At 35.9% G+C, this 16,938-nt stretch overlaps 1 protein-coding gene across 8 annotated transcripts in view; it reads right to left on the reverse strand.

Moving 5' to 3' along the window:
- Positions 1–16,938, reverse strand: part of PIK3C2G (phosphatidylinositol-4-phosphate 3-kinase catalytic subunit type 2 gamma) — a 319,871-nt gene that overhangs the window by 93,708 nt on the left and 209,225 nt on the right. For all 8 annotated transcript variants that reach the window (XR_012125937.1, XM_073223871.1, XM_073223866.1 and 5 more), the window contains 2 exons: positions 13,601–13,737; positions 11,567–11,736 (listed from right to left, as the gene is read on the reverse strand). Coding sequence is in view for 7 of the 8 variants with exons in the window: in XM_073223871.1 (XP_073079972.1) it covers positions 11,567–11,736; positions 13,601–13,737 (307 nt within the window). In the remaining variant the exon portion in view is untranslated. The remainder of the gene's footprint in view (positions 1–11,566; positions 11,737–13,600; positions 13,738–16,938) is intronic.

Consider the following 16,938-nt stretch of genomic DNA (forward strand, 5'->3'; position numbering starts at 1 on the left):
CACTTGACAGGTTCTTTAACAACAACATGCAACTCCACACAACCTGGCAATTACACTCTTGAACATTTGTCTTAGAAAATGAAAACTTACATTCATACAGAAACCTACACATGAATGTTCATAGCAGCTTTATTTGTAATAGCTAGAAACTGGAAATAACACAGATGTCCTTTAAGGGGTGAATAATTAAAACATAATATAGCCATCCCATGGAATATTATTTGTCCAAAAAAGCAACAAATTATTGATACTCATAACAGCATGGAGGCTTCTCCAGAGAACTGTGCTATGTGGAAAAGGCCTATCCCCAAAGGTCACTTATTGTATGATTCCATTTGTATAATATTCTTGAAATGACAAAATTATTGAAATGGAGAACAAATTAGTGGTTGCCAGGGGCTGAAGATGGAGGGGTCCAGGGGGTGAAAGGGAAGTGGGTGTGCCTGTGAAAGGACAGCTCTGATCCTGGGGGTGATGGAACTGTTCTGTAACTGGACTGTGTCAATATCAGTATCCAAGTGATGATATTGTACCATAATTCCCTAGGATGTTACCCTTGGGGGAAATCGGTAAAGGGTATAGGAGATCTCTTTGAATTGTTTCTTACAAATTAATGTGAATCACCAATTATCTCAAAATGAAGTGCTTAATTTGTGTGAATCATCTGGGTACAGACACTGATACCAGCCTTAGATGTGGCTGATACAGTTTGGGGGAGACGATGGAGTGAGAAGAGAAGAGAAGATGAGTTTTGGGGAATCGACCATTTAGTGGCTACACTGGTAAAGGAGACAGATCATCCTGCACTGGATGTGGAGACTGGGAGAAATACTAGATGGTGATGATGCATCACAGAAGGCAAGCCAAGAGGGTATTCTGAGGAAAGAATAGTCAACTATTTTGTTGATAAATAGGGTAAAATAAGGAATGAATATTGTTGGATGTAGTACTATGAAGTGTTAAACAATATGAAGTTCGTTGTTGATCTTATCAAGTAATGAAGAATAAAGTGGTTGAAGTGGTTATGAATGGGAGGTAAGGAAAAGAAGGTCAAGAGTTTAGACAATTCCTTGAGGAAGTTTGTGAGGGGGAGCAAAGTGGCATGGAAACTGAGGGTCTGCAAGGTTATTTAAACTTTGGAGAGACAGGTGTATTTAAAAGGATTATTTAAGAAGGAGTGGGTCAACATGCATGGAGAAATGAATTATTGCTTGTGTAATGTATGTGAAAAGGTGGCAGTGGCTCCAAAGCACAGATGGAAGGATGGCTTTAGAAAGGAAAAACAAATCTTCTATTGTAATAAAAAAGAAGTTTACATGCAAATATAAGCAAGTTTGTGTGTTTTGTATTGTGTAGCAAAGCTGACTCCGTTCTGTCTTCTCAATAAAGCAGGAGGTGTGGTCATTTATCTAATGTAGGGAGTGGGGAATAAAGGCTCAGTGAGATCTGTGAGGATAAAGTACAAATCGTGTGGAGTGTGAAACAGTGGAATTGCTGGGCGATGGAGACGGCCCATTCGAAAGTGGGGATGACGTTCGCCTATAGTGTTCATGCTTTCTTGCAGCGCTTGGCTGCTGTGTGTAGGGCAGAGAAGGCAGATGAGGGGGTTATGGCACATGTTAATCTTCTGCCTCGCAATTTTTATTTACAATTTACTATAGGCTGTCTTTTCCTCTTTTTCCCACTAATTAAAGTCTAACCTTTCTTCACAGTCCTGTTCGTATTATATATTTCCTCTTGAAATCTTGTCAATATCACTAGCTCTCACAGTGGAGACTGCCCTGTCCTAAAATGAATTATTAAGGGAATGAAGCAAGCATTCTAATTGTAATGGATGCACTGTGAAATAGCTGAGGTGCTATATCTTTAAAATGAGCAGTCTTTCATTTACTGAACTATTCTTTAAACAAGTATGTGCATACTTAAAAAATGAGTGATTATCAATTGTAAAGTATTTGAGCACATAAGCTATTTAAGGGCACAATAATTTTCAAAAGCAACTTCCTCAAATATGAATTATGCTGCCTAGATAATACCACTGGGCTTCATTCCAACAGTTCAGGGTGGTCTTTGGCCCTACGAAGTTTAATAAAACAGTCTCTGGTGGGCTCTGAAAACTGAGCACATGCCATGAGCCTTTTAACATCTACTAGCTTATGGATTTCTGTTAGAGAGTTTCTTTAAATGTAAGAAAAAAATTAAAGAGAGGAGCAATTTTGCCTGCCTCTTCACTCATAAAAGAGCATCTTGCCCATAGATGAGAGAGCAGTCCTCCTACTGTAACACTGGGTCTTAGTTTTGAATGCCTCTCACAGTGCAAATCTCTTACAACATATTTAATTATAGTTGTTAAAGATATGAACTTAATATATATCATGGTCAAAAATACAGGTATGTCATCTGTTACATAAATGAACTAAAGAAACCAAAGAACTAAAGTAACTAAAGAAACAGCCATCTGTCCTAATGCTGGAGGCTTAGGAGTGGGAACATCAGTCTCCTACATGGCACCTTGCCAAGGGTCCTGCCTCTTACTGCCTATGACTCTGGACAAGTTATAACAACTAAGATATCTCTCTGTCTTAGTTCTTCATTTGTAAATTAAAGAAAATAGAAGTAGTAACCTTAAAGAGTTCCCGTGAAGATTAATTAAGCTAATGAAAATAAATATTTTTTACTTGATACTGTTGTGAGGCTTTGAAGAGTCATTTTGACTATTTCGTTTAGAATTTGGTCCCCTGTGCTGGATAATTGCAGCACCACACTAAGGGGCAGCTGCTTTCTGCTCTTCCCAGTGATAATCCACAGCAATTTGAGAAAAACTACATATTTAAATGTTGGTAATGCAGTCAGGGTATATAGAAGGTGGAATGGGAAGACAGAGAACTCTAAGATTCATTAGTGTAGACTTTTCCTGCTGGGCTCTGTGTACATACATATTTCTTCCTTCTATAGTATAGTTTATCTAGTATTTACCTGAGCAACTGATAAAGTCAGGAAATGGACATACACAAACTTAAGTATCAGGTTTGAAAGACTTGAGTGTTTGAGTATGTATTTGTACTCTGAATGGAAATGTGGGACTCAGCAATGAGGCACATTTTGTATTTATCATCAAAATTATTATCAATTTCATAAATTTCAAATGTTCCTGCACCCAGGAAATATCATAGTAACATTAAATATATATTGTTCTTTTAACTATTTCTAAAAGTTGTAATCTCCCATCATAGTGCTTGTTGATATTAGTGTGCAAATAAATGACTACAGAGTACATTGGAAAATGTTTAAGCCTATACTTTCCCTGGTATCACAAATGACCTACATTTCAGAGAGCATATTTTGCTACCCAATAGAAGGAACCCAAGTCTCTTGTCTAATATCCACAAGTTAATTGAGAAGGCAAATTTGGAGTCTCCATTGGATAGGATAGAACCTTATATAATTAGGCAACACAGGAAACCTCATATACTCAATATAATGAGAACATAGGGTGCATATACTATTACAAAAAGAACATTTAATGCCTTATGAGATCTGTAAGCTCTCAGCAGTTATTAACTAAGGCCCTCACCAATAATCTCTTAAGTGTAAAATATGTTTTTTCCTTCCAGTCTAGCCTTTTCGTAAGTGCACTGTGGGTCCATAGACTCTGAGAGGTCCCCTGATCTTCAAGTGCTTAACAACTTTAGATACTGACTCTGGAATTCCTCTCAGGCTTAGATAATACTATCTCTCTTATTTGAATAAGGTAGTGAAAAAAGCTACCACTTCAAAACTATCAGTTCTACTTTCCTAAGTCTGACATTTTGGGTGTGAGCTTACAGTAGACAAGGATTTTATGAAGACAGGAATAGGCTGGTCAGCTCCTCCAAGTTGCCAAACTTTTCCCCCTTGAGCTTGAGTTTAAAGGAAAGCGAACCATTTTCCTGTCACGGAATTTTCCTGTCACGGAATTCTAGCATATGCTTGGGAAAGAAGTTAGTTGGGATATAAGGAAAAGATTATCAATACTACAATGCTTGGGTGAAACTGGATTGTGGTACCACATTTTAAATAGGGTTAGGCTCTTAAACCAGGTTGAAGGTGAAAATCAAGAATAGTATGTTTTCTCTGAAAAAATTTAAGTCACCCATAATGTATACCATATGCATGATCAAAATTTATGTATTAAGCTTGAAATGGACATTTCCTCTCTCATACCATGAATATTTCTCCCAGCACAGGAGCAGGTACTGGTTCTTCAGCTGAAGTTCTTATACTAGGCTTATGTTTAGGAGATATTTGTAGTTTTTCTTTAAAAACTAGATTCAGACTCAGGGCTAGGAGATGCTTCTACTACTAACAGCACACGCTGTGGCACAGACCAGCTGAGGCGACAGCCTTCGTCTTTAACATCTCACGCATGCTTTGTTCCCAGCGGGGTATAGGCTCACTGACTGCAGGAAGGCAGACCACTTACACTAAAATGTTCTCTTTCTCCCTCCTTTCTTCCTTCTCATTTCCTTCCGTTTATTCCCTATCACAAACTTTTCTTCCTTTCTCAGTCATACCTTACTCTTTAATCTGAAAACTACAAGGCTACTTTTGAAGAAAATTCATGCTTGTTTTTTTTTTAATTAAAGAAACTGTTTTTTACTTACAATGGGAGTGGGTAGATATAAAGGAGGTTACGCAAAAGAAACCAGGTGATAAAATACAGTGGAATGGTAAGATGAAGTAGAAGAGTGAGAAATGATACTGAGAAGATGGGAATGACAAAGCAAATCTCATTTCTTGAAACAGCCTATATGAGCTTGCTTTGACGATCCAAAGCGCTATTCAAATGCTAGGTTTGCATGGCATTGATTCTGTGACTGGCAGAATCCTTTATGAAATGCAGCATTATCAATTTTATTTTCAATTATTTCATTGTGGTAGAATACACAAAAAATGTACCATCTTAACCATTTTTAAGTGTACAATTCAATGGTATGAAATACATTCATAATGTTGTGCAACCATCACCACCATCCATCTCCATAATTCTTTTCATCTCATAAACCTGAAACTCTATACCCATTAAACAGTAATTCCCTGCTTCCCCCTGCCCCCAGCTCCCGGCCACTGCCATGTTACTTTCTGTCTCTATGATTCTAACTACTTTAACAGATTTCATGTAAATGGAATCATACAGCCATTTGTCTTTCTGTGACTAGCTTATTTCACTCAGCATAATAGCGCCCTCAAGTTTTATCCATACTGTGTCATGTGTCAGAGTTTCCCTTAAGGCTGAATACTATTCTGTTTTATGTCTATACCACATTTGTTCATCCATTCTTCTGTTAATGGACACTTGGGGTGCTTTCACATTTTAGTTACTGTGAATAATGCTGTTATGAGTATGGATATACAAATATCTCTTTGCGATCCTGCTTTCAGTTCTTTTGGGTATATACTCAGAATTGGAATTGCTGGATCATACCATAATTCTATTTTTAATTTTTGAAGAAACAGCCATATTTCCATAGCAGCTATACTATTTTATATTCCCACTACTACTGCATAGAGATTTCAGTTTCTCTACATCCTCACCAATATTTGTTTTGTTTTCTTTTCTTTTTTATAGTAGTTATCCTAATGGTGTAAGGTGTCATGTATTACATTTTGAGTCTCATCCTCTAGTCTCCTACACATAGAGTGACCATCAGGTATAAAAAAAAGAAGTCCCTTGGTAAATTTCCAGTTAGAATAACAGAATATGGAAAGTTCTTAATAATTTTATCTTCAGAAAAATTGAACTTTCATGTCAAGAGCAGTAAATTTTATAGCATTTCCTTCAATCTACCGTAATTCAGCCCCCACTAAGTGTCAGGTACCAGATAGATGCTTAAGATACAAAAGTTGGAGAAGTATTGGAACGTGTATTTTTCTTCTAGAAAACTCAGATGATACTGAGACTTGCTTTGAGTAAAAAGAACCACAGCGTTTCTTAGTAAACAATCATGTAAGTAACAGACCACCAAGGTTTCTTAAATTTCAAAAAACATTAAGATAGTAATTAAGACAAGTAGGAGACCTATATAGCATTTGGATTTCTAGGAATGTTGCACTAAATCTGAATAATAGAGGTAAGGCAAAAATTAATCTTTTAATCTGCTAAGGGAGTTTTTTTTTCAAAGATAGTCTCAAATTGAGGATATTTAGAATATAAATATGATAATACTCAAATTAGAAATTAATCACTAAAATTTTTAAGTCAGTAAAAATTAAACATTGAACTTAATGTCAAAATGATTATAGATAGAGAATTTTTATGACTAATACTGAAATGAAAATTCTGAGATTAATTATATTAGGTGATTGGTACTCTGTTGGGATAAAATTTTAAAAGGGTATAAACCATGTTGTAAAAAGAAAGATATATAATATTTTGATTACCTTGGTGTAAATATTTTAATAGAACAAGAACAGAGTTTGAATTTTATTTTGTTGAGCTCTGGAATTATTTTTCATCTGTTTTAAATGGATTTATGTCCTATGGTATGGTAGTAAATATTTAATAACCAGCTCACATTTTTTTAGAAAAAAACCCACAACACTTTGATTTGTGATATTTGCCTATTTCTGTGGCATATATACTCCCATTGTGGCTGATTTCAGGCTACCAATGTGATGTCATTGAATAAATAGTTGAAAAGGAATAAACACAATAGTCTCTTGCAAGCCCCTGTTTATGCTAAAACTATATCAGAAGTCAAGGATGACTTGGTGAAATAATTTACAATCTAAGCAAACCTGAAAAATAGTGTAATCCAGTATGTCAGTCAACAAGCCTTAAAGTAAGTAAACTTAAAAGACCATTAGTTCAATTCATGAATTTCTAAGCACATACTTTACAAAGTACCAAAGTAATATATTTAGATAATTTTAAGCAAAAAGAAATAACAGCCTAGGAATGTAATCTCATGTTTTGTCACTTCATTTGGAATATTTATATTTTAACTAATTACACCAAACATGTACAGAGCCCTCATTTGGTGTTGGGTACTATTCTAAGCACTTCACGTATTCCAACTAATTTAATCTCCCAAACAAATCTGTTTTATAGAAGATTAAACTGAGGCACAGAGAAGCCATTTGTTCAAGTCATAACATCAGCACATGGTAGTATGTGATTTTAAAAAATCATAGCCTATTTACAGTCTATCAGTGTGCCTTAACTGCTGCTCATATGGCCCCTAGAATGATCTGGAAAGGATGCTACAAGAGAGACTTCATGTAAATCTAGCATTACCAAAGTGAAAGACCATATAGACTGTAAAAATGTAGTCTGAAAAGATAACAATAAGTTAGGAGAGCAATAAACATAACCAAAAAAGGCTTTCCTTAATTTCTCCTCCTCTATAAGAGTAAATCACCACCAAGAAATTATTGAGTTGAAATTTAGAGTTTATTACAGTAATTTCTTTTATGTAATGAAAAAAATTATTATATAGAAATCATTGTTCAGGGAAATTTTGCATGAAAATTGTGGATGCATAATTTGTTAAGTGCTTTTTAATTTGAATCTTCGTGAGAGAAAATAAAGAAATGAAGATAATAATTAAGCAATACTTCAAAAGAAAAAACAACTGGTTTCACAGTTTGTGAAATTCTTCATTGTTTCCAATCGTAGGGATTAGCTAAAATTCTCCATGATCATTAAGTGATGTGGCAGCTGAACTATCCTGTGACTTTATCTGCTGGTGTAAATCCTCTTTATCTAATCTCATAATTCAAACCAATAAGAAAGGATTGCTTGTTTATATACAAGATATGAAATCCTTCATTTTTATAACTGAGCTGTGTTTTTTTTTCTGTCTTCCAAGTTAGAAGTCTACAGGAGCCTCAGATTTGGCCTAAGCATGGATATGGATTTTCCAGATTTCTGACAAACCAAATTCAAAGCAATCGTTCAGGGACCTGAGTAAGGACTCCAAAGAAGAGTGTTGCTGGGCTGACTCATCTAGTTCAGAATCAGCAGAGTCCAGTGTTTGCAAACATTTTCAAAACAGAACACAGATGGTTAGTGTGAGATGTTCTGGAATGGTGATGTAAGCATGAGTATGAACGTGCAGTAGCTGACAAGAAACCAGTTTCGTTCTCAAGATACTGCTTGTAAGGAGAATGTCACCTCACTGCTGCTTTCTCTTAAGGAAACCAAGAATGAAAGGAAAATCTACCCCCAAATATATTGCATCTGCTTCTGCTCTATTGGACTGTTAATTCCCATTATTAAGATCTGTATCCTTGGCTAAGGGGTAAATCTGCAATTTAGAGAGGGGGTTTTATGTCTATATGTGATTTATTTTTGCCAACCCATAATCTGTCCACCACTGAAAACTAGTCTTTATGATTTAGGCAATCGTATTGTGAAATGCAATTAGTTAATATATGTAACACTTTATAAACCATGAAAAGTTATACAAATGCTTTCCTCTTACATGTTTTTTGAAGAGTAAACAACTGGAGAAACTCTCTAGGATACACATACTCTCTACCCCCACTGGGTGCAGCATCTTATGTTAAGAAGTGTTCCTGGGTTATCAATGGTTTTTGCTGGAGTGTTATATGGCCTTACTAGACAATAGGAATGAGGATAGTCCTTGGGCATTACTTATATACCTGGTTTTGTACATTATGGAGGATTTATTAATATGTTTATTATGTGTATAGAAGGAAATAGGTGGAGCTAGGCTTTTCTCTAAAGACCAGGTCTATAATACAGTAAGTGGAGTACAAATAAGAATTTTCATTTATCCTAGGGGATACAGGGGTCCAATTTGTAAAAGGCCTTTTGTCTACCTAGAAACTAATAAAAATAACCAAAGGATCTAGGATGGAAGAAGTCAACTGTGTAAGGAAACAATATTCAAGCGAACTTCTGAACAGCTGAAATGGACTTGAAGCAAAATTATTAGATGCTGCCTACAATTCAAAAGATATAGTGAATAATAATGAATAGGCACAGTTTAGTTTATTAAACAAACTCAGGACAGAAGTATCAATATTAAGAAAGAAATTCAAGGAGACATTGCCAATGAACTTCACATAGCCAGAGATAAAATCCTGCAAACAATAGTTCAGATGTTGGAGTTAGTCCCAGCTGATGGCTAAATAATCAATAATCTTAAGGGAAGACAGAGCCAATTTCATTTTCATATATCCAATCAATAATTATTGAACGATTGAGGGCTTACCTGTGGATGGATTATTGGCTGACTAATTCAGTAAACAATATTAAGAACCTACTATTAATGAGGTTCTATGTTGGGTACATTTTCATGTATCTTAGAGGTTGCATAAAAAAGATATTAAATTGCCAAACTGCAGAAACAGCAGCTACTGTAATGCCAAAGCAAACAAATTTGACTCCACCTTTTCTATAGACCTTGGTACATATCTCTATCACAGTACTTAGTAACTTCTTCTTTACTTTTTCTATCTCTCCAGCTTGGAACTTTTTCTGCAAAACTGAAATGTTTTTGCTCATTTTTAACTACTACCATAGTCAGTACAGATGTTGGTCAAATAAATGAATAAAGGTTAACCCAAATTCCTAGTGGACAATGCAGCAAAATAAATAAAGTTGACAAAATTGTAATCTAATCTTTAAATTTCTAGGAAAGTGGATTCTAGGGAAAAAGCGTTATGTGAGTAATTTACATGTACACTCATATATGTTAATTAACATTTGTCTTTCATAAACTAGGTATCCCTTCTCTATGATGTTCTAATGGTCTGTACATCTATCTCTGCACTTACCACATTCTATAGTAATTATTTACCTGTCTTTCTTCCCAGTATTCTAAAGAAAGAGTAAGCACCATTAATGTGGCAAATGTAGTTTTCCCCAAGGTTTATCACAGTCCTTAGCATGCAGACCATCCTCAGAAGATGTTTAAGGAATGAATGAATATGTGGTGAAACTTTCTGAGGTTAATCATTATAAAAAGCAATGTACTGAAAATGATAAAAAGTGAAACAATTTGATTTGAATGCATCTAAAAAATAAGAGATAATTTTTAAAGAATTAAACTGTATTATGTAGTTTATGTTGGCATTTTAACACCAGATTATGGCCATTTAGTGAAAGTTCATAATGCTATATTGTTGGAGACATTCTTATTTCTTTTATTGAGGAGCTGTTTTTAGCTAGGAGTGAATGATTAGTCTTGGAATTATCTAATCCCATTTCTACTTTAATTTGTAGTATCTTTTTAAAGCAAGGAACTTTCAGAGTTCTGGTTTCCTTGCCCCAGCTCAAATAAAATACAACAACAACCTATTTATCCACCAGACTTTTTTGTTTCAGTAAACGATATAATTATTTGTTAAACCCAAAAAACCAGGAGTTGTCCTTGAATGTTTTCTTTTTGTCCCCTACCTTCTAGGCTCCCTTACCCAGCCCACTAACCACTGCCAATGTCCAATCAATGATCAGGCCCTCAGCCCTGATTTCAAAACATATTGTAAATCTCTGAGTTTTCACCACTTCTTTACCATTAAGGTCTTGCTTTAACTATTGCAGTGGCCTCCTAACTGGTCTCATCACTACACAGGACAGCATGAAAGAGCTTTGAAATCCACTGAAATCCATCAATGGTTTGCTCCTGAACTGAAAATAAAAGCCAATCTCCAAACCATGTCCTCAGTGCCCTACTTGATCTGGCCTCCACCAGATTCTTCACATTAACTCCCATTGCCGGCGCCTTTCTATCCTACCTGTCCCCAGGCCTTCTTGTTGACACTGGAATGGGCCATGCTTATTTCCATTCTCATAGCTGTTATTTTTGCTGTTCTCTTTTCCAGGAATACTTTTCTATGGATCTCCAAAAGGGGATCACTCATTACACAGTTGTCTCATCTTTCCAAGAGGCCTCTTTAAAATAGCATCCCTGTCCCAGTCACTTTCTATTCCATTTCTCTACTTCACTTTCTTAATAAAAAAGGAATTTCCTCATGTTATTTATTTACATGTTAACTTGTTTAATGTCTGTCATCCTTACTAGAAAGAGGTCAGGGTTTGTATCTCCCTTGTCTCCTGTTGGATCCCCACAGCATTGAATGGTAGGTGCTCATTACATATTTCTGGAATGATTCAAGGCTAATTCAGTGCAGTAAGTGTGCTAGTTTTAAAATATGTAGACCGGGGTAGTAACTGCTATGGACAATACCCCAGATGTATTGAGACCACGAATTCATGTCTCATTGTCCATTCAAGGTTTATAAGAACACAAAAATATTATATTTCAGACAATTCAGACTGGAATAAGATAACTATCCTATAGGAGAAGGCCAATTCAGTCCACTAACAATTTGAGGAAAACTAATTTGTGCCATTGACAATTTATTGGAAAAAAAGCAACTTTCCTTCCATCTTATTAGATATATTACCATGTTTGTGCTATCTTGGGGGGTTTGAGAGATGGGGAGCAAGTCATCTGCTGGGTTTCTATGCCATTACATGCTATTTGTCACTCTAGGACATGGTTTACTCACTGTAGCATTTAATTAATGTAACAAACATTATTTGTGCACTGACCTCTTTATCCCTCCAAACGTTTGGGCGTGACCTAAGAATTTTCCGTAGTCAATATGAAACATGTGGCCTGACTTTGTCAGCATGATATTGTCGTTATGTCGGTCACAGACTCCCAAGATGAATGTTACCACACACCAGCCAGCACAGGAATAGAAAAAATTCCTCAAGGCCTAATCGGTTGAAAAACAATAACACAAAAATAACAGTGAGCACATTTGCATCAGAGCTAATGGCACAAAATATGATAAAAAGCCAAGTTACATAACCAAGAACCACTTCTACATCTCAGTTGAGAGCAGGATATGCTTAAATGGTTGGTTCTTGATATGCTACAGAAGAACATGAAATAGCCTGTTCTTTAGCCTAATAGATGAATGTTTTCATTGAAACTGGGGAAAATGTCTCTTTCTTCAGCTAGAGGTAATTTGCATAGTTTATTAGAGAAGATTCCTGTTGCTATTTTTTGATGTCTCAAATATTCAATATCGAATGTTTTTTTTTCAAGGTAAAAGAGGAAGAAACAATGTGGCCCTATATTGCCTATCCCAGGAGAAATTAAAAATATCAACTTCTGAGAATTTGATTTCTTTTAATATAGAAAAAGCTATATTGAGATATCTGTAATACTTTATGTTTACCCTTACAAATAGGTCATCCAGCTGATGTACAAAAGTGTTTTGTTACAGTGTATCTTAGTGAATGCCTATGTGGGTGGAAGGAGATTACCACTAAGTCAACTATGGCTTATATTCATTTGCAAAATCATTCTTTGTTTTCAAAATGGTCTCCTGGGTATACAACATTTTCCTCAGGGATGCAATCATGTGTGTATCCATGGTGTGCACACGTGTGATTGGGTGGGCCTCAGTGATGGGTCTCCTTGTATGGCTGAGCCACTGGAGTGCACATCTATGCCACTGGACTACATGTCAGGACATCTTAGTTCCGCAGACCCCAAATGTCTGAGCAAGTCACTTTGCTTGCCTAGATTTTCTTCACTTATGAAGTGAAGGTAATAAAATATGTCCTTCACACAGTGGTTGAGAAGAGCAAATGTAAGTGGAAACTTCAAAATTATATCTATAGGGATTTGTGTAAAAGTAAATTTACAATTTTGGTAACAGCTAAAAAATAGATTTCAAGAGAATATCATCTAATTCTTTGTTATTTGGCCTCCAAAAGCCTGTATTTTTCCTCTACTCCAGTCTCACAGAAGACTGGAATAGATGAATTACTGGGTCTCTCTCTCATGGACTGTGTTAGCTAGGGTGACCCGTCAGCCCAGCTTGCCCAGGACTGAGGAGTTTCCTAGAATAAAGGAATTTTAATTCTCAGGGTAACTCTGAGCATATCTAATACTGGTCCATCACTTCTACATGTTAATTAGCATAAGGGTGCCCCTTCCTCTGGGTGGACCCAACTGTACCATTTCATGCCTCGGGAGTGGAAAAGGCCTGGCTCTATCCACTCATCCCTTGACCAGGAGCCCAAGTATAGTGCAGAACCTGCACAACTGCACACTACCAGCCAGCTGTTCAAGTGAATGGTGGGAAGAAATGTTTGAAGCCCAGTAAAACAGTGTATATTATAAAGTTCTGAGATCTAAAATAGAAAAATAAAACTCTTTAATGCATTCTGCAAACAATAAAGAATAAGGCATGAAAGAGTTGAGCTTGGCAGAAGAAATGTCTCGCAAAGGATGGAGGAAGGTTTGTAGAAGTTGGAGATTGTGTACAAATAGGCAGACCTAACTTGAAGGAGGTGGTTTCAGGTGAGATTGCTGTAAGGGGGGCAGCTGAGCAAAGACAATCTTTACTGACAGCCCAGAGTTTTACCCAGAAGAAAAACCAAACACAGAAATTGTTACCTAGTTAATGTACCATTTAAACTGGGTCATTATTACTAGGCTAATGACTGAGTGAATTAGAAGTCAAGGTGTACTTAATTTACTTTTTCATAAATCAGAATATGTAATGAACCAGAACATATTTTTACCTAAGTACATTATTTAAAATTAGCTCCAGCAGGACAAACCTTCTCATAATCCACCTTCAAATGGTTGTGCTGACTGAACCACTTTTTGATTGTATTTTCTCTCAGCGGTCCTATCAGTCCAGAGTGGCGATGGACCTTACCTAGGGTGACAGCATCAGGCACCATCTGTACCAATCCTGGTTGATAAAAAAGAGATTATGGAAATAATTATTTCTTCGTAGGACAAAAGACTCTTAAGAAATACATCTTGACAGCAATAGTTGCCAGTGTTACTGGGATTGCCATTTTCCTTTCCAGAATTTCTTTTCTGAAGGGGCCTTATCTAGACGGATTTCTTTCTAATTTTTCCTAAATCCTGGGGAGCAGTGAATATTCATTATGCATGAATCAGAATCAGATCTATCAGGAGAAGCTTTACTATTTCTTCTAAAACTAGAGTACAGAGCCAATCTAGACAGTCTCACTCAGACCCCTCTGAGTCAATAAAGTAGTGGGTTAATTAACATACGTCTTGTGAATTAATTTATATTTTAAGGAAGGAAATTCAAACTTGTGTATCAGGCATATTTATGATGTAAGTGAACTAAATACAATCTCCATAACAAATATTTCAAATATATTATGGAAATCAATGTTCAGGTTAATTAAAGTTTCACTGTTAAATGTTCCATTTCTAGGAGTGAATAGAACAATTCTGCAGTAAACATGTAGAAAACCACCTGCTCCTTCCTGTTGAGTCAACATTAAAGAGAAACTATGATAATAATTTCTTAAAAGGGAACATACACTGATTTAACTTCAATAGGACCTTTCCCCATTGGCCATGTATCTATCAAGGCTTCTTTTCATTGTGTTCCTAAGGTTATTGGAATGTAAATCTCAAATCTTCTGATTTTTATTCTGTATAGAATAGCAATTTAAACACAGTATTTAAAACTCTCCCAGGACTAATGTCCACAGATCAATTTGTAATGTACAGTTCTATAAATAAGGTAATTGAAAGAAATTAAAGTTTAGAATTTCTAATTTCCACAATCTTGATAATTGCAAGACTTGCAAACTCAAATGCCCAAAGAGATCAGGGACAAACATGTAACTATTAGAAAAGAGAGAGGGCTAAATTTTTTAAGTTGACTATTTCATAATCTACCTTAAAAACAACCAAGTTAAACAGCAAACAAGCAAATCACAGTGATGGTAAATGAAACATTTCTCTGCTGGCTTTGGCCAATAGCAGGTAGTTGCAGCCTTAGTCTTTGTCTTAATATCCAATAGTCCACTTGTGACCTTAGGAATCTACCTTGCTGTACCAGAAATAAACTTAAATATGGGAAGTGGGAATTGAATATAGAATGCTGCAAAAATAACCTATGAAACCTCTTTGTTAAAAAAAAAAAAAGAAAAGAAACAGCACCCAGAGGTAAATCCTGGGCATATCCTTAACAGCACAACACTTCTTCCTCCTCCCCAGTGGAGTTCAGTTCTTGTGCAGGGTTTCTTATGTGTATAAAATGAGATGGTAAGTGTGATGCATTACATTTAGCAGTAAGGTTATTACTCTAGAAAGAAGTGGATGTCTTTTAAATACTTCTACTATAATTCTGTTTGCACTGAGCAATATGTGTGGTTCCATTCTTACAGTCTTCTAATGCAGTATTCCTCCAATTTTAGTGCACATCTGTATCACATAGGGATATTGTTAAAATGTAGTTTCTGATTCAGTAGGTGGGTGTGGGGGCTCAGATTCTTCATTTCTAATAAGCTCCTAGGTGATTTTAGTGCTTCTGGTCCATGAGTCACACTTTAAATAACACGGTTCGAAGGTACACAACTTTTCAAGGTGTAATCACAGAAGGCAGTGGCTTTCAAAATGGGGTGCATAAGAAACACCCTTTTTGTAATCACTGAGACCACAGGTGAGAGCCTGATTTAGTGCCCTGTCTGGGTATGTAATTGTATGTACTCTTCTCCTTCCCCTAGGTAATTTTTATGCCCATCATATTTGGAGAGCCAACAATGAAATAAATCCTAAAGAATCTTTATATGACCTGATAGTCTCTCTCAAAGCTCCTAGGACATCATATACAAAGTAGTCACGAGAATTATAATCAACAATAATGCTGATCAAGTCATGTAAACTTCTGGCCTTGAGTATATGCTCCTTAAGGGCAGCAGCTCTCTTTAGCTCATTCTAGTATTCCCTACCATACTTTCTAACATTTCTTTAGAACAGCAGGCATTCAGTAAGCTTTGGAACCCGATTAAAAATTGAACTTGATCTCTAAAAATGACACTTGCTTTAATGACCTCTATTCTTCTTGAAGAATTATTTTGCTGATATAATGCCCTCTGAACAGCTATAGGTTTGTTGGTAGATAGAGGGGAAGAATAACTTGTTTGTCTTATGACATCCCTAACTTTGGGCAAGTCTACAATAATTTTTGCTGAATCATTTCATTAATTTCAAAAGACAGCCTCTGTTACATTCTGTGATTATAAATGAGAAATGAGTAGATGAAATTAAAGAATTCCACTGAGGTCAATGATTGATTCAATTTCTGAAGAAAAGGTGATCCATGTGACATCAAAAAGATCACTGCGGCTCATCTAGCTTTATTCTTGCTCTTCCACCATATAAAGATAAGAAAGCATTAGGCTGCTTGTGGGAGAATAGGGAAAGTAAGACTCAAGGAATAAAAATCTTAGAGTACCCATGATTAAAGACTCTTCAGAGCTAGAGTTTTAGAAAGAGCTCAGGGAATGGCAGCAAGAGCCCTATTATTGGAATAAAAATAATTGGGTAGTATGACTTGTAACAGAGTCATCCTGAAGTATCAAGCTGCAAATTAAGCTGAGTAGGAAGTGCTTCCATGCTTATTCTAAAATCTCAAGTCACAATTGGCTGGGGTCCTGAGCCTAGTGGTAAGATCAGGAACTGGGAGGCCAGACAGTGACAGCTTTTCATTTGTAATGTTGGGTTTCAATTGTGGCTCTGCCTGAAATAAAAAAAAAAAAAAAAAAGACTACATGGTTGTAGGTCACTTTTTCAGATTCTTATTTCTTTATTTATCAGGTGCATCTGCTATAATTCACACTAATTAATTTAATGAAATTCTTAGGGGCAGTGACATATGTAAAAAGATAAGGCAGTTTAAGAATTAGTTTTTTCAAATTCTGCATGATTGTAACTAATTACAACTTTTACTGCTGATGTTTTAGTATTAGTAGGTGAGCCACTGACATTACTTTCATTGATAATGTGTATTAGAGTAATTATATTTCCATATTAATGTCTTGGCTTTCATGAAGGAAAAGAAATGCTAATGTTCAAAGTTTGCAAGCATAGTCATCTTTGGCTACTGAACTTACACTTCAAT

This window comes from Manis javanica, chromosome 15 (assembly GCF_040802235.1).
Source record: "Manis javanica isolate MJ-LG chromosome 15, MJ_LKY, whole genome shotgun sequence".
Classification (NCBI taxonomy): Eukaryota; Metazoa; Chordata; class Mammalia; order Pholidota; family Manidae; genus Manis; species Manis javanica.